At 45.9% G+C, this 27,737-nt stretch overlaps 1 protein-coding gene across 6 annotated transcripts in view; it reads left to right on the plus strand.

The window, feature by feature from the left end:
* ASAP2 (ArfGAP with SH3 domain, ankyrin repeat and PH domain 2) overlaps positions 1-27,737 on the plus strand; it is a 916,066-nt gene that overhangs the window by 555,931 nt on the left and 332,398 nt on the right. For all 6 annotated transcript variants that reach the window (XM_069235900.1, XM_069235899.1, XM_069235896.1 and 3 more), the window contains exons 14-15: positions 16,940-17,106; positions 17,462-17,595. In XM_069235900.1, the coding sequence (XP_069092001.1) occupies positions 16,940-17,106; positions 17,462-17,595 (301 nt within the window). The remainder of the gene's footprint in view (positions 1-16,939; positions 17,107-17,461; positions 17,596-27,737) is intronic.

Below are 27,737 nucleotides of genomic sequence, written 5' to 3' on the forward strand. Positions count from 1 at the left end.
GTGGCTCCAGACTGGGCACAGAGGGTATGGTATCCAGAGCTACTAAGCATGGCCACCGAGCCTCCACTCAGACTCCCCCTTCGGGATGATCTTCTGTTGCAGCAGCAGGGGATGGTTCTCCACCTGAACTTGGCCAATCTCCACCTTCATGTGTGGAGATTGAGCGATGGCAGTTGACGGCTTTTGATCTTTCACCCGAAGTCTGTGATGTAATCTTGGCAGACAGGCGTCCCTCCACCAAAACGGTATACGCCTGTCGTTGGCATAAATTTGTGGCATGGTGTACCAACAAATCTGTTGAAACACTCTCTGCTCCTCTTTCTGAGGTTCTTTTGTTCATTCTGTCTTCGGCCCAGCAGGGCTCTGCTTTGGTGACCTTAAAGGGTATTTATCTGCCATTTCGGCCTTTCTTAGGTTACCTGATCAGCCCTCACTCTTTAAATCTCTTATTGTGAGTAGATTCCTCAAAGATCTCACCCATTTATTTCCTCCTATTCCATTTATCATGCCTCAGTGGGACCTCAATCTTGTCCTTACTTATTTAATGTATACTCCCTTAGAGCTGATGCACAATTGTCCCATACGGCTCCTCACCTTCAAAACTGTCTTTCTTGTTGCCATCACTTCTGCTCACAGGGTGAGTGAGCCTCAGGCCCTTTCGTCTAAACCTCCATACTCGTCTATGCACCCTGACACAGTGGTGTTGCGCACTAAGGCTTCCTTCCTTCCAAACGTGGTTATGCCTTTTCATGTAGGCCAGTCCATCACCCTGCCTATTTTTTATGCACTGCAACATCCTTCCCATGAGGAGGAGAGACTCCACCGTCTGGACCCAAAAAGAGCATTGGCTTTCTATCTTAATCGTACTAAAGATTTCCAGGTGGACAATCAACTCTCTGTTGGATATGTGGGTGCGAAGAAAGGGAAGGTGGTGCAAAAACGTGCCATCTCACAATGGGCCCTTCTTTGCATCAAAATGTGCTACGCTTTGGCAAAGAAGCAACCCCCAGAGGGCTTGCATGCTCATTCCACAAGAGCAACTGCTGCTTCCACTGCGTTAGCATGCAAAGTTCCTGTCCTGGATATCTGCCAGGCAGCTACGTGGGCATCCTTGCACATGTTTACTAAACATTACTGCCTGGACAGTCAGGTCCGTAGGGACGGCTACTTTGGTTGTTTGGTTCTGCAGGACTTTCTAGTATGATCTTGGTTCTCAGCCCACCACTGGGGATGGCATTGCTTGGGTATCTATTCTAAGGTAATGAATCTGCAACTAGAAGTATCTTTCAGATGTACAAGTTACTTACCTTCTGTAATGATATATCTGGTAGGGACATATTCTAGTTGCAGATTCCTTACCGACCCACCCATCCTCCCGCTTGCGAACTGATTTATAGGGACAGGGCTTTACCATTCAGGGCCTTAGTCCTGGTGCACCAACTTAAGTGTTCTTTGCAGCTCTGCGCTTTGGCATTGAAAGTCGTGAAAAGAAACTGACGTCACTGCGCTGAGGCGGCGTCTATGTACTACTCCCGACTTCATCACAGCAACTACAACGCCAGCGACGCCTGTGGAGTAGACCAACACCACCTAGCAACGCACAAGTGTATTGCTTGAACAAAATTCTCTGGATCCAGTCTGACGCCTAGCGGAACGTTCTAAGGTAAGGAATCTGCAACTAGAATATGTCTCTACCAGATATATTGTTACCGAAGGTAAGTAACTTGTACGTTATGGTTACCGACGTGGTGCTAGGAGATAGGCAATGAGCAATAAACTCATGGGAGATCTGTAATTTTGAGCTGAGGAGGTGCGCGTGTGGTCTTACTTTGTATGTATAGGGTAAACCAGAGTGGTTCACTGATGAATGTTGGAAAATACAGAGGTGATGGAGAGGCGTGAAGGTATTTCTGCAAAATAGTAGGGATTGTATGCATATGGTGTAGGTTGTGTAAGTGATACTGAGCTGGGGTATGGGTAGCTGGTAGCTGAACAACAAAGAGGTACCCTGGTCGGCTGTGTGATTAGATTGAGTGGACCTAGAAATAAAGTTAGTAGAGCTACCATATTTAGTGGCGAGTAAGAGAGAAAGGAAAAAGGCGAGAGAGAGTAAAGACATGGAAATAAAAAAGAGAAACAAAATCAGACTCCTATGAATAACCCACCTATCACCCATACCCGTACTGCGGATAAGCCGCATTACCCCACCCAGTTTATAAAAGGAGAGAGGCCGTAAGAAGGCCAAGCCTCAACAGTGGTAATCACAACTCCATCTTAAAGATGCTAACAGCTTTCCAAATTTGTAACTTGCTAACTAGTGGGGGTAAACAAATAGGTGGCTGTACAACACATTAACCAGTAGAACTACAACAAAGAACAGCTGTGGCTGCGATATTGATGGTTCAGTGCGTGAGTGACCTTGGCGATCCACCCTAGTGGATAGTATGCTCTCTCAGAGGAAGCACATTGTTGCCAGCAATTGAGCACCAATGTCAAGTAGGCGAGTGTCTCTCCGGGGGACTGAACATTTGAACATCATAGATGAATGGGATGTGGAAGCATACAATGTGGGGATGAAGTGAAGATGTAGTATTAGGCATCCATTTTAGTTTGGGTGGAGGTGTCCATGAAGGTTTGGAGGTCTACAGGGGAGGTGAAGAACATTGATTTGCCCTTGAAGAGGATGAGGAATTTGGCCGGACCAGAGGAGAAGGGAATCTTACGTTCTCTCTGTGCTTGACGGAGTGCCAGGAAGCCTTTCCTCGTTGAGATAGTTTATTTGCAATAGTCTTGAGATATTTATGTTCTTGATCCATTCCAATGAATTTGTTTTATTTTCTGCATATGAGCGGGCATGTGGTGTTTCCATTCATGACATCTGGAGCTGTGCCAGACTGGGATTTTATGGACCTGTTCAATTTCAAAGTCTTTCTCAAAGTTGAGGCACACAGTGGCAGGGATCTATGATTCCAGAAATTTGGCAGAAGAATTGGTGTCATTTTCAGCATTCTCTGGTAGGCCGAAATTGTTTAGATTCGATCTGCGATTATGGTCTTCAAGTTCTGAGATCTCTCTTCTCATTTGTTTTTTTGAATACCATGAGTAGTCCAAGCGTTTACGAGTTGAGAAATCTGTCTTAGAGTGAGCTAATCCTGTTCTCAGCCTCTGTGAGTCTGACAGATAGACCCTTAAGGTCTTTGCTTATGGCTTGGATGTCGTGATGCATAAGGTCAGTGTTGGCTTTATTGTCTTGGGCTAGGTCATGGAGTACACTGAGACATTGTATGATGGCTTCAATGTTGGCAGACATGTCTCCTTTGGTTTTAATAGGAGAGTCTGGCACTGGGGGTTCAGATTTGGGACATTTATGTTCTTTGGCCACTTTTCCTTTATGATCAGCCATGGCGAAGAATAGATGGTTGGGCTCCACGAGGTGGGTGGATAGAGAGGCAGGGTCAGAGATCAAGAGTGCAAAGGCATAGTTAGGAGGCTTAAACAAGCATTGGAGTGGTCAAGAGGAGGTAGATCCCTGGTAGATCCTGGGCATCATTGCCTGTTACCAGGTGATGGTAGAGCCCAGTAGTTGAGGTTGTGTGGGCGCTTATATAGTTGTGAATTGGCACAAGGTCTTGGGGATGGTTCCTGTTGGCCAATGTGGCAAGTGTGTCTTTCCTTCTTTTATCACTTTTAGTAGTACTATGGCAGGATGACGTTCTGGAATCCATTGATAAAGGTCAGGAGGGAATGGCGCTCAGCAGTGAGCAAAGTCTGTTGGTTTTAAAACACAGTCTTTGACATTTTGAGCCTTCAAACAATACAAGGGCTGTGGCATGCCCTATGTACCCTGTAGCCTGCTTATGAGAGATGACATTTAAAGTCTATTCTTTGTTGTTTTGCCAATACCTTAATAGAAGTTTGGGTCATCTGCCAGTTTTATGGTCCTGGGGTCTGAATTCGGTGACCAAAGGCTGTTTGGCATAGGTCAAGGCAGTGCAGAATATCGGATGCTGCCGGAAAGCTCAGAGCACGTGTAGAGCAGTGGATGGTGGAGCTGGAGCGGCTACCATCTTGAAGTCAGGCATCATGTAGCGGTGGGCGATATGAGCACAATATTGCCTCGGTGATCACAGGTTGGACCCAGGCTACATGAAGGTTTAGTGCAGTGGTGTTAGAGCAAGATCGCAGGGAGGTTAGGCAGGAAAGCAAAAGTGCTAGTTTTAATCCGAGGGAAAGAGCGTTGGTGGTCGGAGGTCCGCTGGAAGCCATGTAGGCCACATAGGGCGTCACATAGGCCGCGTGGAGCGGATAGCTGTCATCTTGTGAGCGCACACGGGAGGTAAGTTAAACAATAAGTAATCAAAAATTATGGACCGGATAAGAGCCAGATTTTGTATTAGGTTAAAGTAGTGGCACTTGTGCTGTTGCCTGGGGATGGAGTGCTGCATGGGTAGTATCGTGCTGTAATAGCCTGCCGTTTGGCCCTGCATATAGCTTATCTGTTACTGTATAGACGGTTAGGCAGACGTTAGCCATGCGTTGTGTGGTCTAAGCGATTAACACTGCTGGTGTCCGATTTCCTAGATGGGCTCGGTTAGGCTATCTGAATTCGGCTTGTGGATGGTGGCAGCGGAGCCGTTGCCCTCTTAGAATGCCATATTGTTCGTAATATGGAGGCAAAAGCTATATTTTATATATTCACACCTAATTTACCGAACAATCAATGAAAGTGGATGACAGCAATGTAACACAAGCCCCTGTGCTTAATTTGAGACAATGGTTTCTGGTCCTCGGCACCAGCAACTTAATTGTCAACAGTGGCACTTATGACAGCTGTCACATGGTGGCACTGTGTGTGTAATAAAGATGAGCAGAATAACAGTTGTTTATTAATTCATCATACATAAAAAAAAAAACGATTACCTGCTGCCAAAGTATGTCTTGTAGCTTTGGTGGCCTCGAATAGTCTGATTGTCAAACTTGTAGTCGTGTGATGGTTAGTAATTGTGTAGATATGTCATTGGCAGTGCTGGCCGCAGCAATGGGTGGTGCAAAGTGCCGTGGCCTTTTCTTATTAAGCCCCAGACTAATACACAGGGCATTACAAAAACAAATGCAGCAATTTAAGCAACTTATAAATGCAATCTCTTGGATGAAAGCGAGCACAATTAGATGCCTATTAAAGTTACGCTAACACTCTACTGAATCTGGACAGCGATCTGCGCAGGACACAACTAAAGAGCTTGGTTAAAAAAATAAATGTCACTGAGTGGCGGCAGCAAAAGGGAAGTTGGTACGATGCAGGAGAGGAACTGGCGGGGGTTATAAAGAATAATAAAGCAAAACATGGAGCTGAAGCAGCAACAGGGAGCAGGGGGGCAGGCAGCAGAGGAGCTGGGTGGGATGGGGCTCTCAAGATTAAGCAGGTTTCACGTTGCTTTAACCACCTGTGATTCTGGCCAACTGATTTAACAACATGCCTAAAAATGAATCTGACATTGTGCAATTTAACTGGTGCTCATGGTAAGCGTTCCAAAGCCCTTGAGCTGAGTTGGCGCTATATAAAACTGCAAAACACAGACAGTGACAGAGAAGTACACAGGGGAGAAGGAGCTCTTTAAATGGGGGAAAGCACGCAGGCAAGACTGTAGAGTGGAGGGCAACAGTGAGCGCAGGGTTCACGAAAGCGCACGGTACTTGAGAGTGGCTGACAGCAAACATTTGCAATTCAGTGGGTCTTGCTTTTGCTCGAGTTAGAGCTATTAGTCTTGTGAATTCCTAACTGGACTTTTCTTGCCACTTAAATTGAAAATGGAAAGTAAAGCAATTGACGTAAGCAGGCTGATTCAAAGCACCATTGCCGCCATGAGCGCAAAGGAGAGACACAGACAAAGAGGCCTTCATTACAACTGCCAGCACCGCCACCTTACTTCCACAGGACAGACGGGTGGTGCTGGCGGTCCTAATCCGCCGGTGTAGCGCTGCCCAGAGGATTACGACTCCCCTCTCCGCCACCAGTTTCACGACAGTAGAACCGCCATGAAACTGCTGGTGGAGACGGGTTGCCGGGGATCCCCTGCACTGCCCAGGCAGTTGGCACTTGTTCCAAAAAAAAGTTGAGATGAAGAAAGCTAAAAAAACAAATGCATGCAGTCACACAAGAAACTGAGGTATAACAAAGTGAAATATGTAAAGATTTGAAATGGCGAAACAATGACGATACAAAAAAACACCAATCCAGTACCAAGGTGCACGCGCGCGCACAATGTCTTTTCCCACCGCACACACACTTTTACAAAGCGCGCACTTTTCACTGCCTGCCTTTGCAGCAGCAGGACAAGCAGCATCCAGAGGAGAAATCCCTGTGAATAAGTTTTGTGCTTTATCAGGAATTACAGCAGGTCAGGAGTTTAATTTTAGCAACACAAAAGGATGATGGATTGAGTGCTGACAATGCAAACACTCACCCCCAGTCACAGATCTGGGTTTAATCCATCGTTCTTTTGCTCACCATGCCACCCAGTTTGGACCCAGCCATATGCAAATCAGTCATGACCCTGTTCCTCATGTGGGAAGGGTATGCCCAGACGTGGGTCCCGTGCTTCCTATGCCACTGGATTCAAGCTAGCCTGGCTGATGAGGGGTGAAACCCCGAAACCGGTCCCAGGATGCTTGTTTCCAGTCCAGGAAAGACCTGGCCTGGCAGTTCGGGCTGGACTGTTCCCATGGGGAACAGGGTCAAGACTGATTTGCAAATGGCTGGGTCCAAACTGGAATGGCATGGGCAGCAAAAAAACGATGGATTTAGGCCCAGATCACTGTACTGGGGGTGAATGTTTGACATTGTTCAGCATTCCGTCCATCACTTGTTCTTTTTGCAGGAGTTTAATTAGCTTTGTCTGGCTGGAGGTCACAGGGCTGCATTCAGGGCAATAAATCATGTTTATCAGCAGGCTGGCTGGCTGGGGTGATTGCTTGCTAGATAAAATGTTTATTTTGTCACTGAGGGCATTTCTCCAGTGCATAATTTGTAAATAAAAAAATGTGCCGGTGCCCAAAGCCCTCTTCGCGGCTGCTGCAATTAAAAGTGAAAACACTGAATATAAAGGCAGCTTAATACTGAAGCCATTTCGGGCCTCTTCAATCCATTTAAAGCCAGGCCCTGGCCCTTCAGCTCACTCTTGCAGCTTTCTGTTTTCTCTCATTGTGACGCTTTTTTGTTTTTCTCTCCCTCTGTTGTTCCCAAATGTGTCTTTAACTCACAGTAAATGCTTGAGTAAGAAAAATAAGCATCGACCCTCAAAAATAGGAAACAACAAGTAAAAAAGGTGCTGGTGCCTAAAGCTCTCTTCTTAAACACACGGCTGCTGCAATTAAAAGTGAATACTAAGGCAGCATAATACTGAAGCCATCTTTTTTTAAACTACTAATGCCCTGTCTTTTTTGCTTTAGTGGTAAAACAAAGCTATGGCGAGGCAAATGTCAATGATCTTGGTAGCTATACGCTGCGCTTGAGTGAACGGTCACTTTCTTGGCACACGTATCCTTGGCTGCAACACACAGAGACCTTACACTGCCGCACACAGTGGAATAAAATTAGAGGGAGCATTGCTTACAATTATTTGAAATTTATGTGTAAGCATTAAGGCATTAAGCTAAATGGTGATACAATGCAGATGCAAAAAGCAGTGGCGATGTGAAAAAAAATGTCAGTCGGAAGCACTAAAAACAAAGCGTTGCTAAATGTTTTTGCCCCAAAAAAGTTCTCAGGATCACAAGTACAGGGGCAGTAAAAGAGGAACACAAGTTAAACAAAATGTTTCTGATTCACAGATAGTGTCAGCTGGCTGCTGATTTAAAGAACTTTGCATAGATTACTTTGTAACCACTTAAATAGTCCATGCCATGCAAGAATGTGACGTCAAACAAAATGGCGATCCGAAAAACAAGCTGGGATGAAGACTGATAGGAAAACAAATGCATGCAATCACACGGACTGCTTTACTAATCCGCGCAATTGAAAGAAAGTGAGGTACAACAAAGTGAAATATGTAAACATTAAAAATGCCGAAGCAATGCCCATGCAAAATAATGCAGATCTGATAGTAAATTGCAACTAAGTGACATTTATGTGTTAACATTAATAACCAGCAAAAAACAATGAAACGGAGGAAGGAAGGGTCATTTTTCTGATGCACTGATTAGGAAGTATTGAATGACGCTTTTTAGAAAGAAGGTGAATATACTGTGTCTTCATCTCCTGCTGTCATCATATCTCACTTCAGTCAGGGTTAGAGTTATCAGATGATTTCAAGTAGCCAGAACATAACGTTTCAAGCGCGCGTTTCGTTTTAGAGATCTCTTCTTTCAGATCAATGGGGGCCCGCACTACATTCCCCAGCAGACCAGGTGGCAGGAGAAGCCACACACACCTCTTCTGGCACCCAGAGGCGCACATAACAAACTTTGCATCCCGCAGCGCGGGGTACTAGGCAGATCGACGGGGGCCCGCACTACATTTCCCAGCACCTGGCGCCCAGAGGCGCACATAACGAACTTTGCATCCCATAGTGTGCGGGATGCGCCCGGGCCAAGACAGGGCCCATCTTCGCACATCATTGCCTGGAAGAGGCCGGATTGTGCCCAGTTATTTGACTTTATATTTTTCTTATCACATGGGTAGTTGGAACTGCTGGGAAATAAGAGATTGAGCCCCTGGTTAGTGTTTTTTGGGGCCTTTTATCTTACTCTTGAAACATGCCTGGAGTCAAGACATTGTGTCGCAAGACAACTAGTAAGACTGCCCTAGAGCCCACGAATTCTATAGGTCCAGCAAGCTCCTGCAAGTCCAAGAACCGCCTGCAATTAATGAAACCTCTAAGAGGCTCCCCCCAACACCTAAGCAGCTGATATTTTGTGGGTGAAGTGAAAGGGACACGAGATAAAGTTAGCAGGCTAGTAGAAACTGAGACTCTGGTGGTCATTATGACCCTGGCGGTATTACAACCGCAGGGCCAAAACGATGGGAGTACCGCCAACAGGCTGGCGGTGCCTCCTGGCGTATTTTGGCCGCGGTCGCACCGCCGGGGCTGGCGGTTTTCCGCCACAATGGCCCCGGCGGATGTAGCCCAGGGGATTAAGGGTCCCCGACCGCCAGCCTTTTTCTGGCGGTCTGAACCGCCAGGAAAAGGCTGGCGGTACGGGGAGTAGTGGGGCCCCTGGGGGCCCCTACACTGCCCATGCCACTGGCATGGGCAGTGCAGGGGCCCCCTGACAGGGCCCCATGCGGCTTTTCACTGTCTGCTATGCAGACAGTGAAAAGCGTGACGGGTGCAACTGCACCTGTCGCACGGCCGCAGCACCGCCGGCTCCATTTGGAGCCGGCTCCTATGTTGCGGCCGTGATCCCCGCTGGGCCAAATAGTCCATGCCATGCAAGAATGTGACGTCAAACAAAATGGCGATCCAAAAAACAAGCTGGGATGAAGACTTATAGGAAAACAAATGCATGCAATCACACGGACTGCTTTACTAATCCGCGCAATTGAAAGAAAGTGAGGTACAACAAAGTGAAATATGTAAACATTAAAAATGCCGAAGCAATGCCCATGCAAAATAATGCAGATCTGATAGTAACTTGCAACTAAGTGACATTTATGTGTTAACATTAATAACCAGCAAAAAACAATGAAACGGAGGAAGGAAGGGTCGCCCGGGACCAGGTTTCCGCCCGCCGGCCCAGCGGGGTTCTCCAAATGACCGCGGTGGGGGTGCGGCCGCATGGCGGTCAGATCTTGGCGGGCGGCTGATTCCGCCCGCCAAGGTCGTAATGACCCCCTCTGTGTTTTCTGACACTTCTGATATGCGTCCTAATATTCCTCCGGAATGCACCCCATATATTATCATCCTAGAGAATGTCCCACGGGTACCTAAAGGAACAAGTGAGTCGAATAACTCACTATTAAATAAAGTTGCACACTTGCTGTGGAAACAGTCAGGCTGGCCATAGGTCCGTTGTGAGGAAATTATCCCTGCCCGTAGGGTAGCTTTGGTGGGTCCCACACAAAAAGCTTCACATGGTAACTGTATAATAGTGACCTTTAAGTCACTTAGTTGTGTTCAATCCCTGCTTACTTTGATTAGTGCAAAAAATCAAGTACATGGGTGTATTAGAATGCTACCCCTGGGTTTTTTCTACCCCCCAGTAGTAAGAGGTAATGGGAACACCAGGTCTGACCTACATCGAGCTCCACTAACACGGGGGTATACAACACACTTCCTTTAAGATACCCATTCAGAATCGTTACTACCCTCCATCTACGCTGGATCAGTTAGACTGACTAGCTCCATTGGGGCCACTGATGGATAGGGGAAATTCCACACCCCTTGGACCAGCAGATAAAGAATCAACTTCGGTGGTTCCATCCGGGTGGGCGCCTAGTATACTGGTGGGAGATGAACAATGGGGAGCCCCTCTGGAAATAGAGACTGAACACAGGACAAATTTATAATTAATCTCCTGGAATGTGGCAGGGGTGAAATACAATGTTTGTGTGTGCCAAGAAACGTGGGCTGTTAGCAAGGTCTTCGTTAGAGGATTTACCTCTTATAGCATGGAGGACCTGCCACCAAGGAAAATAGGGCAGACAATTGGGGGGGGGGGGGTTCGGGGGGGACTTCTGATTTTGGTCAGAAACAACATAGCCTGCAGGCATGAAATATTGAAGATAGACTCTCTAGATTTAATGGGTATCAGTTTACGATTCCCAAGTGGATTATCATTGGTGATAATAAATGTGTACACATGCTCATTACCAGCTAATAGAGAGTCCTCTGTTTTGGTCTTGCTTGAGTCGTTAGTGGAAACTCACAAAAGAAAATCTAGATAAATAGTGGCTGGCCAGTTTAATACTTAATTCGAACCATGCCTTGCTCTTAATAATGCAATTAGAGAAGAGGAGGAGAAGTGGGGTGTCCCACAGTTGGTAAGGTAGGCCAACATGTCATCTTTCTCAAATGACCCTACAGATTGTGTCCATGGTGGCGGCGCATGGTCTGCGTGGCTGCAATGGGGGAGAACAAACTCGGACCAAGCGTGAGCGCCTACATTCAGAAGGGGGCACCAGAGGAGTTTTATTGATTATATTCTGTTGTATGTGCGATTATGGCTGGATCTGGTAGATATGGACACCACTGAGAGTGGCCATTGCCCATTTGCAGTAGCACTTAACGGAGGGAATCTTGTTAGGTCTTCCAATTGGGGACTTTCAGCCCTGCCAGAACCTAGTATTTCTAACAACCAACGACGAGTAACATAGTCAAGAGTCTTCGCCGATTGGAAAGTGCATGCTGAGATCTGCCAGTGATTTGTACAGCTTTTAGAGGAATATGAAGACCAGCATGTTGATCCCAGTCTTTGTTTGCAACCTCATAGTTCACTTTCTGCTAAAATTAAATAGATTTTCTGGAGAGAACACCGAGGTAGCCAAGGGTCGGGAGTAAAACATCCATACATTTTTAATCAGGATTGTAGGATGGCTAAATGGACGCTGGTAACCGCTATAAGTGAATGTAACCGAGCAGCCATCAAGTGTGCACGAGTGAAGTATAAAACGGGTCAAGGGGCGGCAAGGAAAGAGAGAGATGAAGATAATTGGCAAAAGCTACTTAAGGCATTGAAGCTAAAAGATAATCATGCCTTCTGGGCCATAATAACAGATGGGACCGGTGAGCGGGGTACTTTGAGGAAATGTAATATTGCACCAGATAAGCGGGAGAAACACTTTGGCGCTCTATATTCAGCAAGAGAAAATGATAAGGGGGAGGCTATTGGTGGAAACCCATTCTTTAATACTGAGAGCATCCTAGAAGATCCTAATATAGGTTCAAGGGCGGGGAATTCAGACTTAGCTGGGGGAAGGCATATGAGGCAGTTAGCCCTTTAATTTTTTTCTCAATGGAAGACACGCTGGCAGCTATAAATAGCCTGAAACCTCACAAGGTTCCGGGATTGGATGGAATTCCTGGTGACCTGTACAAGTCTGAACCTCGTGTGTGGGCTGGGTATATAAATCTCTTTTCCGGCGTAATAGCAAGTGGGGGCAGAATGCCGGATACTTGGAAAGGGGCTGAAATCATTCATGTGTTTAAAAAAGGCGACGCAAGCTGCCCTACTAAATATCGCCCAATTACCCTGCTGGATAATCTTCAAAAAATATTTGCTAGGTGGGTGCTTGAAAAACTGCTGGATTGGGAGGCTAATACAGAGATATTCTCGTATCTGCAGGCTGGATTTCGACCCAAGACTAGTACCATCGATCAGGTATTTAGGTTTTCAGTACTGTATTGGAAGCAGGTCCTTCTCCAACGGAAGAGGCTTTATGTAGCCTTTGTTGATTTGCGAGCTGCTTTCGACCTAATTCCACGTGATAATATGTGGCAAGTTCCAAGAAAGATGGGAGCCTCCAGCAGCCTAGTGGTTATCTTGATTAGACTACATAGTGGGAAATATGCCCAGGTCCGCTGGGGTGGGCAAGGAGAGGTGACATCAAGAAACCCAGTACGCCGGGGGGTACCGCAAGGCTGTGTGTTGGCCTCTACACTCTTCTCTTTATACATGAAGGATATTACTGAACACCTTGGTCAGTGTATAAATGATTCTCCCACTATTAACAGCAAGGAAATCCCTAGCCTTCTATTTGCAGATGACTCACTGCTAATTTCTAAGTCACCAATGAGATTGCAAAATTTGGTGTTAAAATTTGAGTTTTTCTGCAAAGAAAGGATGTTGGAGAAAAATTGCTCAAAGACCAAGTATATGGTCTTTGAAAACTCTACAGTAAGAACGCAGAACATAAAAGTGTGCAATTCCAATCTTGAAAGGGTGTCAATGTGATTACCTAGGTATTACCTTGTCTTGAAAACTAAAATGGGACTCTCAAGTAGTAAAAAGTTCCCTAACGTTAGCTCATAGATCTATTGCCATCCTCCGTTTCTTTAGAGCTACAAGCTCTCGCTTCATTTCACCAGCCCTTGAGGCTAATCGATCTAAGGCCCTTAATGCAGCAACCTATGGCGCAGAATTATGGGGGTATGCTAATACACATAGGATAGAAGTTGCTGAAAACAATTTTATCAGTGCTTTAGCAGCCGTACCAATCAGTTCCCCCCTTATACCCTTGAGATATGATATGGGAATTAATCGGGTCACTGATCGAATATTGTTAAACCCCCTACTCTATTTGATTCGGGTCTGGTCTACCCCCGAGTTGGCTGCGTATAGGGCAGGCCTCAGCTACCTGGTTATGTTAGACTTCGCTCTGAAAGTCCCCTGGTTGTGCTTCATTTCCACATGCCTTAAAAAGCTGAAGCTTGAGGCACTTTGGGAACAGCCGGACCAAATCTGTAGAGAAGATAAACAGGTACTTAAGGTGGCATATTGGCAGTACACTAGGGAGTGTCAGCAGCTTAGGGCTGATTTGGGACATCTTACAGAACATTTTTTTAGCTTAAAGTTGTGCCTAACTTTGAAGACTTTTTGGATTATATCACTCCACCAAGGGCAAAGAGTCTGTATCTGCGTTTTAGACACGTCTGCCTGCCTGTGAACGCTTTTTGTAGTATGTGGCAAAGAGATGGGCTATCTGCCTTATGCCCGCTGTGTAAATCATTGCCCGAGACGATAAATCGTATTATTGTCTGTCCTGGGCATCAAGCCTCAAGATGGCGGTGGCTCAGGACAGTCTGCAAATCCCTGGGGATTGGGGATTATCGAGTGGCTCTACGCCTGTTTAGGTCAGGTTTATACAAGACTCTAGTCTACCCTATGAGTCGTTTTCTTCTGGGCGTATGGATCAGAAAGTTAGGGCTCTGGCCCGGGAGGGGGCTGGGGGAGTTACTCCATAGTAAGTGCAAGGACCCAAGAAAAGTAAGGACACTGATAGGATCAATGTTTGTTCTGTCAATTTATGAGGTAATTAGCTCACTTGACATGTTCTGAATGAGCTTTGGTTAAAGTGCAGGTGGGGTAAAATTGTTTTATTTGGTGTCTTTTTTATTTTATTTATTTTTTCTTATTGTTGAAAAGGTTTTAAGGATCTTTAAGTCTGACGAGACTTTGTTCATACCGATTTTATGTAAATAATAAACCTATATTTATTATTGTATTGTATTGCATTGTATAATGTATTATATGTATGCTTTTAAGACAAACTGCCGAAATAAAGTATTTGAACTAGAATGACACTAGGAAGCCTCACCTTGTGTGTTTGTTACACACACAAAGATCTGTTCCACCTAGCGTTTAAAAGGTGTGTTATGACAAAACACAATGAGCCCATTCACAGCACCATGGCTGCCTTAAGTGTGAGTGCGAAAGAGACACACAAATGGAAAAATGTAAAGTAAAACAGTTGACATAAGTGAACCGATTCACAGCGCCTAGGCCGCCATGAGCACAAAGGAGCGACACAAAAGGAAAAATAACTTTGCTCGTAGTTAAACATATCGGCAGACGTGCAATTATCCATGTAACCAAGGCAGTAACAAAACCACCCAAGGAGGGGCAAACGTAAAGCATTTACCAATGATAACAAAGGATTTTTGAAAGGCAAGCCCACGAACGAGTGAGAGTGATGGACATGAGGTGGGCATGGTTAAAGGCCCACATAGATAACAAGATGTTTGAAGAGCAACGTTTGCTCGCTGCTATGCTCGACCTAAAAATATGAAAAAGGAGACAAAATATGAACCATCATTGGAAGCCATATCGAAAATGACAAAAAGGGTTTCAGGAATGCGAGCACTAGGCTATGCTCAACTTTTGGGACAAACATGCTGGGGAGCTAGAACAAGCAGCCAGCGAATAGCAGGCAAGCACTTGGGAGTGATAAGACACAAGGCCTGTGCTAATCAGTGGGTTGAATTGAGTTCTCGGTTACTTTCAACATATCTCCATTGAGTCTTTGCAACCAGACACCTGCAACTTAAAAATCCGAGCACCATCTGTGAAAACCCAGGTTATCTCTTCTATTGCTTTTTCAAGGCCTCTCTTAGAGAGCTTGAAATCATTATTGTATTAAATAGTCACATAGCTTATTTACATTTCAAGGATGATCTAAAAATGCAGTAAGATTTAAGTAGTTTGAGACTGACGTATACAATTTGATCTCCATATACCTTTTTTGGTACATTATAGACTCCTACGCCAGAGGTTTTTAACCTGGGATTTGTTGCATATAAACAGGGACTTTACAGCAGTTTAGAAGATGAAATAATATCAGATTAATAAAGTAACCATAGAAAAGCAACATTGACACTTTGAAAAGGAATTTAAAAGTGGAGTCTAAAAATTTAGTTGGTACCCTTAGTTTGACCCATGGAAGCAGTGCAAGCACAGTTAGCAAAATTGGTATTGACAATTGATGGCGTTAATTGAAGCATTCTGTATGTTTATGAAATTATTTTTTTTGTTTGATGTATTTTGGGTTCTTTAATAGTGTATTGTTTTGAGTTTAAAATTATAGAAATTGCTAATGCCTGGTTCCCTGTCCCCTTTTAGTAATTCAGGTTGCAGAGAAGTCAAAAGTTAACAACTGCCGTAGGGCAGTCTACTAAGTATCGCAGTGAAGTCTTCAAAATGAACATGACACCAGCTAATTCATTTAAGGGTGAATTAAGTCACTTTAGCATGCAAGCTAGATGTATATTATTAGTCCACATAACTTGCATAGTCGCAGCGTTGATAACTGAATGAAAGAGCTGGGTTTGTCTTACTTTCAGAATAGTGGGTTTTCTCTTTGGCAGAACGTTTGTTATGTTGCTTATGCAGAAACATTTTTAACTTGTTGATTAAGCCTTTGCCTTTTGTGATTTAACATTTTTATTGGAAAATTCTTTGGGGTCCCCTTGAGTTGCGCATATTCAATGTTTTTTTTTAAGTGTAAAGTTGAAAGTGTGTTTTGTAGAAGAAGTGCAATTCACTTTGCATCTAACATTAAGGAGTTTGGTGGCTATCATTAACTTGTTTAAGGTAATGTATTTGATATTTTACCTCTACTTTTAAACCTTGGTTTTAATGTTTTGATTTTGTTGTTTTATTGGAGTTTCAGTTTTAATTAACTTTCAAAATCTAGTGTTTTTACATTTTTTTTATTTACTTTCAGTAGACATTTATCTTATTTGAAGTTATTTGTGTGTGTATAAACTCAAAAGATGTGCTACATCTTTATGCTGAGAGATTGATGGTTCAAGCCCAGTAGAATCTTGAAATCCTGATCCATGATTTTTCTTAACTCTTAAGGCACCATATGCCATGTTTTAAATGTACTTTCATCAGTCTTCATAGTGCATAATTTAACAAATTTCTAATTACAACCCAGGTAAAGCATAACACATCAAATTAGTAGTCACAGAAATCATGAATTTGAATGGTCATTAACAATGCTGGGATGAGTATTACAGGGGGAGGGGCAGGGGGGCCCTCTGGGGGAGAGAAAGAAAAAAGTTAAACCCTAATAAGAAGGTCAGGATACCATGCACAAAAATAATCGCATTAGCAGTTGCAAAATTAAGAACATTATTCTCATGAGGGCAGTCTACCAGTGATAGACTTCTCTCACAACGTTATAATTCACTAGAATTTCATACAAATGTTTAGCTTAAGTAGTATTTGGTCAACTTTACACGGTTATAAAAATCAGTTTCCTGAATAGATCTTGGCAGCAGTTGAGTTATCATAATGGTACACAAGAGGTTGATGTTTCAGAAATCCGGTTTACCTCATGGGGTTGGTTTCTGCAAGCTTCTTGGTTTGGAACACCTATTGACTGTTTGAAGTATGATGTGACTTAAGAGTAAAGTCAAAGGCGTAAAAGGAGACTTTTTAGATAAGACAGGGTACGAGGCAAAGTTACTTTATCGAAAATGTTCTGCCTGTGTTTTAGATGGATGTCTGTGCTACAGAATAGCAAAGAAGAAGCACTAAATAATGCTTTCAAAGGCGATCAAAGCACTGGAGAAAATAATATTGTTCAGGAACTGACAAAAGAAATTATATCTGAAGTCCAGAGGATGACTGGGAATGACATATGCTGTGATTGTGGCGCATCAGGTAAGACTGATTTATTACTAATTGAAAATAACCAGATTATGGATAAAAGAATGCTGATGGGTTTGATCAAGCTTTAAGCATTTATTCTACTTAGACCTTGCACACTGTCATCTGAGTTTTCAACTGTCCATATACATATACAATTCTGTCTGTATTTATGAGAAGAATAATTAGCAAGGAAAATATTTCTTTGGTGTAAAGCATTATTTGTGTTACACTTTTTGATGACCACAGGGAAAGACTGCAACTGTTCATTCTGGAAACTCTTGGATCTTGGCTGCAGTTTAGGTTAAACAATTAATACCAAAGTTGATTCATTCTTGACTTAAGTGCATTGCCTTCTGGTTTCTCCTAGAACCTACGTGGCTGTCTACAAATCTGGGAATTTTGACTTGTATTGAGTGCTCAGGAATACACAGAGAACTGGGAGTACACTATTCAAGGATACAGTCTCTTACGTTAGATGTTCTGGGAACTTCTGAACTTTTGGTAAGAACTAATTGTATTATATTTAAAGTGGTTATAAGGACACATATGAAATATATTGTTTTGTATCTGCTTGTTATCAAATAGCTTTAGGTTTTTAACTGTGAGCAAGGCCAATCATAAGATTCCTTTGAACAAGAAAAAATAGTGCTTCACATGCAATTTTCTTTCCACTTTGCAGCATTCCTTAGTGTTTAGCCCAATTGTCCAGTGGTATCTCATTGTAGAGTCTTAGGTCTAGTTGATTTTCTGCACTGCTATTATTTCCAGGAACACTGTTGCAAGTCAATCGCAAGGTCTCTCTGTTTCTGACCCTTAACCTCCTTCTCCAGAACTCTTAAACTCTGCATGATAAAAGGAGCACTTGAAGGTAAGGGAGTCCGAAAGTTCAGATTCCACCATCCGGAACTAATGAATGTGTAGGAAGCTGGCCTGGTGTGTGGTGGGTACCCAAGGTACTTACACCTTATACCAGGTCCAGGTTTCGCCTGTTAGTGAAGTGCAGTGTCTAGAAGCCAGGCTTTCTAGAGGTAGCTGTGGATGAGTAGCCAAGGCTTATCTAGAAGACACGAAAAGCTCATGCAATACCACTGTAGTCACACAGCACTTAGACACATGAAAGAAAACACTCAGTTGTACAAATATAAAAGTACTTTATTTTTGGAACACAATACCACAAAAGACTAGAAGGGCAACCTCCAATAGGAGGTAAGTAATAGTCTTATTATATACAACAATAATAGGCATAGAAATGTTTAGTAAACTGTGCAAATAGCGATAACCAATAGTGACCCTAGGGGGAGCCCAAACCATATACTAAAAAATGGAATGTGAACACAGAACCCCCACCTAGGTAAGTGGAATGTGTAGAGTGGAGCTAGGAGTACTAGAAAACCACAGGGGTAAGTAAAACAGTCCCCCCCACCCCCTCTCCAGTGACCAGGAAAGCATGAGTAAATCGCTGGAAATTCCCCAAACCACCCAAAAGGCAGGAAAAGAAGGAAAGAAGACCCCCAGACAAGACTGCAAGAAACCAGCGGTGGATTCCTGGAGAAGGATACCTGTGGAGAGAGGGGACCAAGTCCAAGAGTCACAGTGGAGTCCAGGAGGAGTAGCAGCTACTACCCACCCAGCTGTACTTGCAGGAGTTGATCGATGGTGATGAAGAACAGGTCAGCACTGCAGCCCCGGAGCCGGAGTAGAGTTCCTGATGGATGCAGAAGATGTCCCACACTGGAATGAAGATTGTAGATGGGTGTTGGTGCAGAAATTTCACCAACAAGCCTTGGCAAAGGCAAACTTGCGGTTAGTGGAAAAGTGGTGCTGCAGGGGACCAGCAAAGCCGGGGAGGACTCAACCCAAGAGGAGGAGTCACAGGAGACCCTCAGCATCTCAGAGAGTCCACAGGAGCAGAGGCAGCACCCACAGGAGTCCCACAGGACAGGGACACAGAAGTCGTAGGAGCCCACACAGCATTACAGGAAGGAATCCCACACCACAAGAGAACCACGAAGAGGGCTGTGCAAAGCAACGACTGCTGGGGACTGGAGCTACACATTGCCTGAAGATCCCTTGGAGGAGATATAAACAAGCCTTAGCAGCTGCAAGAGACGCGGTGCACAGGAGTACTGTCCTGTGTGGGAAAACAAGAGCTTACCTCACCAAAGTTGGACAGGTGGCAGAGAGGACCAAGAGTACTATTCCAGACCACCACCCATGATGCAGGATCCACGCAGCTCAGGATGAGAGGAGATCCACACACACCCATGGGGTGGTTCCCAGAGCTCCTCCAGGTGGCCTCTTGATTTAGCGATCTTGAATACAAGGTTGGCAAAGGCCCCTGGGAGCATCTGAGTAGCCAGGTCAGGCAGGTGATGTCACAGCCTCCTCTTGATAGGTGGTCACCCTGCTAGGGCTATTTAGGGTCTCCCTCCAGGGTGGGTCTTGAGTTTCGACGTGCAAGATTCCAGCAGGACTCCTCTGCATCGTTTACTTCATCTTGTGGCCACCAGAACTGCAACTGGACCCTCCAGGAACCGACAATCTGCAACTCCAGCGACAACTCCACTTTGCAACATTGTTTCTCTGGCTCCTTTCAGCAACTTCAACATTTCCCTGGCTGTGCATCCTCTGAGGGCGTATAGTATTCAGCCTGCACAAGACGCAAGAAGGAATCTCCCTTGGAGTGAAGGAGTCACTCCCCTGCATCTGCAGCTACCAACTGCAACGACGACCGGCTGCGTGTATCCTCTCTCCTCCAGAACTTCGAGGATCCTGCATCACAGGTGGTGTTCTGGAGTGGTCCGCTCGGTCCTCTCTGCCAGCTATCCAGCTTGGGAGGTGGTGAGCCCTTGCCTATCCTTGCAGTACAGTACCCTTATGCCGTGCGACTCCTGCAGCTACCAAGGCTTTCCTGCAAAGCACAGTCTCCTGCCTGCTGCTCCAGCGACATGGGACTCATCTCCAGGTGTGCTGAGCGGGCCTCACTGCGACTCCTGTGCTTGCTGCCTGTGAGTTGCCTGTGGGGGCTGCATCCTCGTCTTCCGATTCTCCTCACTGCTGAGGGTCACCTGGGACTCCCTTCCTTGGGTGGAGTCCCCCTGGACCTTGCTGGTTCCCAGCAGCTCTGCAACTCTTCATCTGCGACTCCTGCCTTTGCCAAGGCTTGTTGGTGGTTTTCCAACACCACTGACTGACTGCAACTCTTCTTCCGTCATGGGACACCGCCTACATCACTTGTGGAAGTCCTCTTCTGCTCCAGTGCTGAACAGCCGACTCTTCGTCTTCACCGTCAACCTGGTCCTGCATCCACAGAAGGGTGGATAGTTACTCCTACCACAGCCAGAGACTCCAACTCGAACAGGACTTAGTCCCTTTCTTTTGCAGGTGTTCTTCTGTCAGGACCCACCTTTGGTTTCTTTCAGTCTTGTTTGGGTCTTGGACACTCCTTTTCCAAAGGCTTCCTGTTGATTTTGGGTAAAAGCAGGTACTTGTCTGTTCTCTCCTGGTCAGTGGGGGGTACTTGTCTGTTGGGGTTCCTAGTTCCATCAGCTCCCCACCTACTGATTCCATTTCCTTGGGTGGGGGACTGCCGTTCACATTCCACTTTTTTTAGTATATGGTTTGGCCCTCCCCTAGGGCCCTCGCTATTTCCTATTGCTTTTACCAAAGTCTATTGCTTTCTGTGCTATTTCCTGGTTGCTAATGTGTATATGATAGTGTGTTTATCTCCAGTTGTGGAATTACCTATACAGTATTTTAGTATTTTAGTATTTCTGTTACCATAATAAAGTACCTTTATTGGAAGCCCGTGCAAACTGTCTGCAGGCCTGTCATTGCAGCTGGCATGAAAAGGTTTTTGCACACTTTCACCGCTGGTGACTACACCAGGTTACTGTAAGTCACTCCTGTGGTAGGCCCTTTCAGCCCAAAGGGCAGGTTCCTGTGTGTGAGGGCACCCCTGCATGAGCAGAAGTGCCCATATGAACTCCAGGTCCAATGCACTGGACTTCGTAAGTGCAGGGAAGCCATTTTTGCCTTGTACTGGCCAAAGGTCACTTCTGTTGTCCAGCTACATAATGGTAACTCTGACCGTAGGTATGTTTGGTATTCAAGCATGTGAATATGTGAAAGATACCAATACTGGAGAACTGCAGTTACAGGTAAGTAACTTATTTTCTTCTTGCTATAGGATCCTGAGTTGGAACTAGACCCTAGAGTGATAGAAGTAATCATCTTCAGAATGGGGTGTTCCTTTGTGGACCTCTTCGCCACAACCGGAAGTTTCCTTGGTTTTGTTCACTTCCCTTTGAATTGTTCTCTTAAGGATGCCTCCGGGTTCAGCTGGTCTCAGTACATCCTATACTAATTTCCAAAGACCCCACTGTAGGAAAGTGCCATCTTTTTGACAGTTACCCCCCACTTTTTGCCTTATGTGAGTGTGTTTGGACTGTAGTTCACTGGGATCCTGCTGTCCAGGACCCCACTGACTCTACTCTCTCCCCTAAACTTAGTTGCTAGTAACTTTTTACACCTGCAGTTGGCTTACTGTGGTACCTAGGTACCCAGGGCATTGGTACACCCAGGTTCTCCCATGGGCTTCAGCATGTGTATATGCCACTCATGGGAGTCCATACAAACTGTGACTGCATGCCTGCCATTGCAACCTGCGTGAAAGGGTGCATGCACCCTTTCACTGCCAAACCTGCCCACTCCACGTAGACACCATAAGTCACCCCTTTGGTAGGCCCTTCAGCCATAGGGAAGGGTGCATGTCTCTAAGTGTGAGGGTATCCCCTGCATAAGCAGGGTACCCATACAAACCCCAGACCACTTCCTGCACTCTGTAAGTGAAGGGGTGCCATCTTAAGGTATGTAGTGGACACTGGTCAACACAAGTGGTCCATCTACATAATGGCTTCTCCGAACGTAGGCATGTTTGGTATCAAACATGTTGGAATCATGCATCTACACTGATTCCAGTGTTAGTTGCATGATACCATGTACTCAGGTGGTTTTTTAGGGGGTCCCCCAGTTCTGCCTGTGCAGCACTATAGGGTCCATCTACAAGCCCACGCTGCTGCTGACCCCAGACACTGTTCTGCCCTTCTGCTGGTGAGCCAGGCTCAGGCCAGAGGAGCAGAACAAAGGATTTCTTGCAAAGGAGAGGTGTGACCACCTCTTCCTGTGTGTTATGTCCCCTCCTCGCATAATCCGGTTTGCACTAGTTCAGGAACCCCTGGTTCTCGCTCTGGCGCAAAACTACAAAAAGGAAATGGGAGTGACTATCCCTCTGTCAAGCTCCTCCCCTAGGGAGGTGCACAGAGCTCTGCCAGGTGGCAACTTGATTCTGCCATTTCGAAAATAAGATGTGCATAGGCCCCTCGGAGCATCTGACTGGTTAGGCCATGTAGATAATGTCCCTGGCCCCCTTTGATAGGTGGGTCACTGCAGAGTGTGAACAACCCCCTTTTATGGTTACTTAAGGGCTCCCTTGCGAGTGGGTCCTCAGATTCGTCAAGCAAGACTACAAGGAACTCTCTGCAAATCATTTTTCTACTCCTGGCCTCTGGAACCGCTGCTGGTCTTTGCTGGAACCAAACAAGTCTGCTTCTGGTGGGAAGGCTGTCATTGCTATATTGTTTCTCCGGATCCTGCAACAATTCTGCAACATCCAAGGCTGTGCATCCTCCAGGGTCACAAGGAGTCTGTTTGCATCAGGAAGCACAAAGGAATCTCCCTTGGAGTGAAGGAGTCACTCCCCTGCAACCACAGGCACCTCAAGACAATGTTGACCGTCTGGTGGGGTGTGCTGCCCACGGACATCCGAAGATCCTGCAACACAGGTCCTGCTGGTCTTCTAAACAACTTGGGAGACTGTGGGCCCCTGCTCCTGCCTCTAAACTGGCACCCCTGCGCACCGCAACTGTTGCACTTGCCAAGGCTTGTTGACTCTTCCCCCGGGAGATCTTCAGGCTCCTAGAAGCCACGGCCTCCAACACTCTGCAACATGAAGATCAGCCCTTGACCTGCAGCTCCTGCATTGTTGGACTTTTGTTGTGCTGGTAAGGCCTCCTTTTGACTCCCTGTGCATAGAGCCTGTGGGTCACTCGTGGGGGCTCCATTGACTTCTGTTGGCCTTCCTGTGTGCTGAGGGCCAGCCTTGACTCACCCTCCTGGATAGTCTCCTGGACCTTACTGGTCCCCAAAACTCTGCAAACACTTCTACAACTTCTATTTGCACTTGCCATTGCTTTTTGGTGACCTGGATGGTCACTAACCCTCCTGCAATCCAGTGACCATCGAGGAACAATTTGTAGGTGACTCCCGGGATCTGCTGCAGCTCCGGGACCCTGCAGCTGGACTTCCTCTTCCACCGACTTGCAGGACCTTCATCTTCAGTTGGGTGGGCATGCCACTTGCACCACCTGGGTACCTCCAAGGGTGCTGGACTCTGTTACCTTCCTTTGCAGGTCCTCCACGTCTGGAATCTGTCCCGGAGTTCCACTGGCCTGGTCCACTGTGCTGTGACAGCAGCTGGACAATCTGAGGCATCCACAGTCTTCAGAGAGTGTCCCTTCTCCCCTCTGCTTCCGAGCCCCTGAGTAGGTACTCCTGTCTTCGGGGTACCCTGGGGTGGGGGCACTCTCCATCCATCCTTTTGCCTGCTGGTTTCCTCGGGGTCCACTGGGAAGGGTCTTGATTCCAACAAACTCCAATTACTACTCTCTGGTTGCTGGGGTCACTTACTGTTTTTTTTTTATCTCTGGTGTTCTTAACTGCCCCAGCCCCTAGCTAACCACCACACTTACTTTGGCTGGAGTCACTATTTCACATTCCACTTTTTTGTGTATATGGTTTGGCCCTCCCCAAAGGCCCTGTATATTTCTATGCTATTTCTGATGGTGATATATATCTTCAAAAGGGAAATATGCCAGTTAAGTAGTAGTTCTGTAATAAAGTTTCCTTTATTTTTGCTACACTTGTGTGTTTCTTTCTTGTGAGTAAGTTACTGTCTGACTACTGTAGTATTGCAAGTGCTTACATTCCTCCTGGATAAGCTTTAGCTGCTCGCCTCAGCCACCCCTAGACAGCTTGTCCTATCTGGAAACCTGTTCCCTATCACTAAGGGTTGCATGAACTCAGTATTGGGTGCCACACCATAGGTGTACACTATAAACTGAGCCAGCCTCCTACACCCCCTTCTGCAGAAAGGCCTGTGGAACATGAGAGATAATCAAGCACAGTTGATCCTAATCACCCCAGATTGGGTAAAGGGAATCTGGTCATCTGATCTTTTATCACTATGTCGCATCTTCCTCTTGGTAGATGGCTGACCTGCTTGTGCTGTAGGACGGTCAGGTCTGCTCACATAGCCGCTCAGCATGATTTTATCAGTGACCAATCTGATCCCTCTTGCACACCTGAATATAAGAGCCTTACTTGAACAGCTGCAAAACCATGGATTCAAACAGAAGGATCATTCAAGGACCAGGTGAACATCACATCCGGTATGATGAAAGCACTAGCCTGGTTGTCCCCAGATCACCCTCCTATCAGATGCCTCACCTACTCACATAGAATATCTAACTTCCTAATAACTATGGATGCCTCCCTAGAGGACTTCAAGGTCAACTGCGGACCTGCAAATTCAACGAAAGTGGTCTCCACTCCATAGGAGCAGGCACATCAGTCGCCAGGAGCTCAAAGCCATCTATCTCTAGCGCAGCAATGTTGCTTCATCCTAGTAGCTCCTACGTGACCCTGGCAGCATTGGCGATGAACCAAGGCCAGATCCTTCATCCAGTCCCAACGTCTCTCCGCTCATGCACATGGCTCCTAAATTCTATGTAGTCGAAGCACTGAATATTCCTCAGGACAGCAGGGATATTCTCTCCAAAGCAAGGGTGGAAACTATGAAAAAAGATACATGGATACATTACAGTTTATACTGCCAGAAATAAAATCTGCATCATCAACAGTGTTGAGGCTGCAGGCGTCATAGTGGAGTCCAGCAGGGCTGAAACCAGGGTTGACTCCAGCTCAGGGGAGCCTGGGGACTTTGTTGGTACTGGTGGCCCACCTCAGATTGGGTCATGGGTGACAGGTGCAGTGGTTGCTGGAGTTTCTCTCAAAGCAAGGCCACAGGAGAGAGAGGCCTGAGTGCAGAGCTACAGGCACTTGAAGTCCACAAGGGGTAAACCACAGTGGACTCAGGCTCTGGCAGCTGGGGAACCTTGCTGGCACCGTTGGTTTGCCCCACCTCGGGCGTGGACGTCGGGTGCAGTGATCACTTTGGATGTCGGGGCTTTGCTGTTCCGGAGGCTGCAGAGTCCTTTCTTGAGGACAGGGGGTTGGTCATCTCTGCCATCTGGAGAGAGCTGGGTTCATTTCAAAGGCAGCTAGGCCTTGGAAACTCCCTGCCCTGGAATGTCTATGCTGCCTGGGTGAGGTGCTAACACCCCCGCCCAGTGCAAGCTTTTGTCTCTGGCCCCGAGAGTGCTGGCTCTCACCTTGGGTGGTGTGAGGGGGGCAGAAAAGTGGCTAAGGTGACTCAGCTGGTCTAGACCAGTCAGTCAACACACTAGTAGCTGGTAGGTTTTCAAGGGACACCTGTACAGTGCCCTCTGGGTGCAGTTATAAAAAAAAAACCCTCACTGGTATCAGTGAGGGTCTATTAATCTGAGATGTTTGATACTAGACATCCCTGTATTCAAAGATGCCATCATGTAGCTGGGGAACTCGTAGTGGCCAGTGTCCAGCACATGCATTTAAAATGGCTTCCCCGGTCATTTACTGTGTCTGAGAATCGTCAAAGACATAGCAAGGGCATATTCGCACATGCAGATATGCCTTCAAGTGTAGTATAATGCACCCTGTCTCAGGGCTGTAAGGCCTGTGAGAGGGGTGACTTACACACATTGAATGCAGTGTTTATGGGACATGACACACATGCAGTGTGCCATGTCATGTTTTAACTTTTGTCTGTATCAAGACACGCAGCCTGCAATGGCAGCCTGTCATGTGCTTGGTGATGGGTCCCTTAGGGTGACACAATTCGTGCTGCAACCCTTAGGGACCCTCCTTAGTACCCCAGGCTCTAGGTACCAGAGGTACCATTTCCTAAGGACTTAAGGTGGGTGCTAAAGGTTTTGCCAATTGAGAAAACAACTCTGTTGTTCTGGGGTAAAGCGATCTGGCACTGGGGTGCTGCATAGTAGGAGCCCAGTGCCCTTTCAGTCAAAATTACACCAGAAACGAGGCAAAAAATGGGGAAGTGATCGTGTCAAAAGAGGCACATCCTACAGTAGTCCATTGGCTACTACCCCAGTGTTTCTGTGGGCTCCCTACAACCGCAAGGAACTCCAGTGTTGGACCCGATGCTAGAAGACACCCCTGTACCCACGTCCAACAGCCGAAGGAACAGCGGACTGACAGTGTTCCCACGTCCCTGAGGACCTCAGGGGTCGAGCCCCTTTGCAAGATCCCCTGTACTGTCTTCCAGTCCATCCCTTCAGCGACTTTGTAGCTGGACCTATCACCATAGACTTGAATGGGTCCCCTGATGCCGTAACACAACTCTGCACCCGGATGTACTAAAGCTCCCTGAAGTGACCTGTTGGTGTGGGCTTGGTCCCTTCCCCAAACTCATTTTAAGTCCAGGAGACTGGTCCCGTAAGTCATTGTACTCTACCTGTTTTTCCATCTTTGCTTTCCTCCATAGGATTGCAGTGCAGCTTCCTGGAAAATGCCCTGTGTCTACTTCTAAACACCCTGAAAATTCTCAAAAATATTCACCTGACTCCATTGATCTTGGTATCAAAGTTTATATAAAAGTGTTTGCTATTTTTATAAATTGGTGTCTGATTCCTTTACTGCACGTATGTGTGCCTTACATGCTTAGCCGTACACCTGATATGTCTAACTGCTCGACTACACTACCCAAAAAGAGAGCATTTTGGATGCCTTTTGTGCCTCTGTGATACTTCTGGGGATTGTTGGGACTCTTTGCACAGTGTACCTCATTTTGGTCTACTATATAAAGAGCCAGCTTCCTACACCCTCTCCCCTAGGTTCTCTGTTTTTTTTTCTTGTTTAAACAGATTTTATTAGTTTTTACAAAAGGTAACCTAAAAACGTACGCACTTACATATCTCATTTGGAAGTAATTGTGTTCGAAGTGATACAGTATCATCTATATAAGTAATAATGCATGCAATTCCCAACTACCCATATCTCACCCTATAACCCTGCGGTGCGCATTATTGGTAAGAAATTTGACTCTGCTATTATAGGGTAATAAGAAGTGTAGTTCATATGGTAAGTATCGGTGTGGAAAAAAAACAAGTATGGTATTAGGGGCTCAGTTCCGCTGTCTTTGGTTCCAGTTCTATGCAGACTTCATTGGTAGTTGTTAGGATGAGTTTGATGGGGATTCAGTCTTGGGTGTTACCAGCTGCTTAAGGTCCACAACTGAACCCTCCCATGCTCTAACCAAATCTAATGGGTGAGGGTCCTGACGGGCATCAGCAGAAAGGCTTCGCCTTCGTATCCGGCCCACTTTAATAATTCATACTTCCACGTATTAAATTTAGGACCACCCACTGATTTCCAGTTACAAGTTATTTCTATTTTAGCTATGGTGA

Source organism: Pleurodeles waltl, chromosome 5 (genome assembly GCF_031143425.1).
Source record: "Pleurodeles waltl isolate 20211129_DDA chromosome 5, aPleWal1.hap1.20221129, whole genome shotgun sequence".
Taxonomy (NCBI): Eukaryota; Metazoa; Chordata; class Amphibia; order Caudata; family Salamandridae; genus Pleurodeles; species Pleurodeles waltl.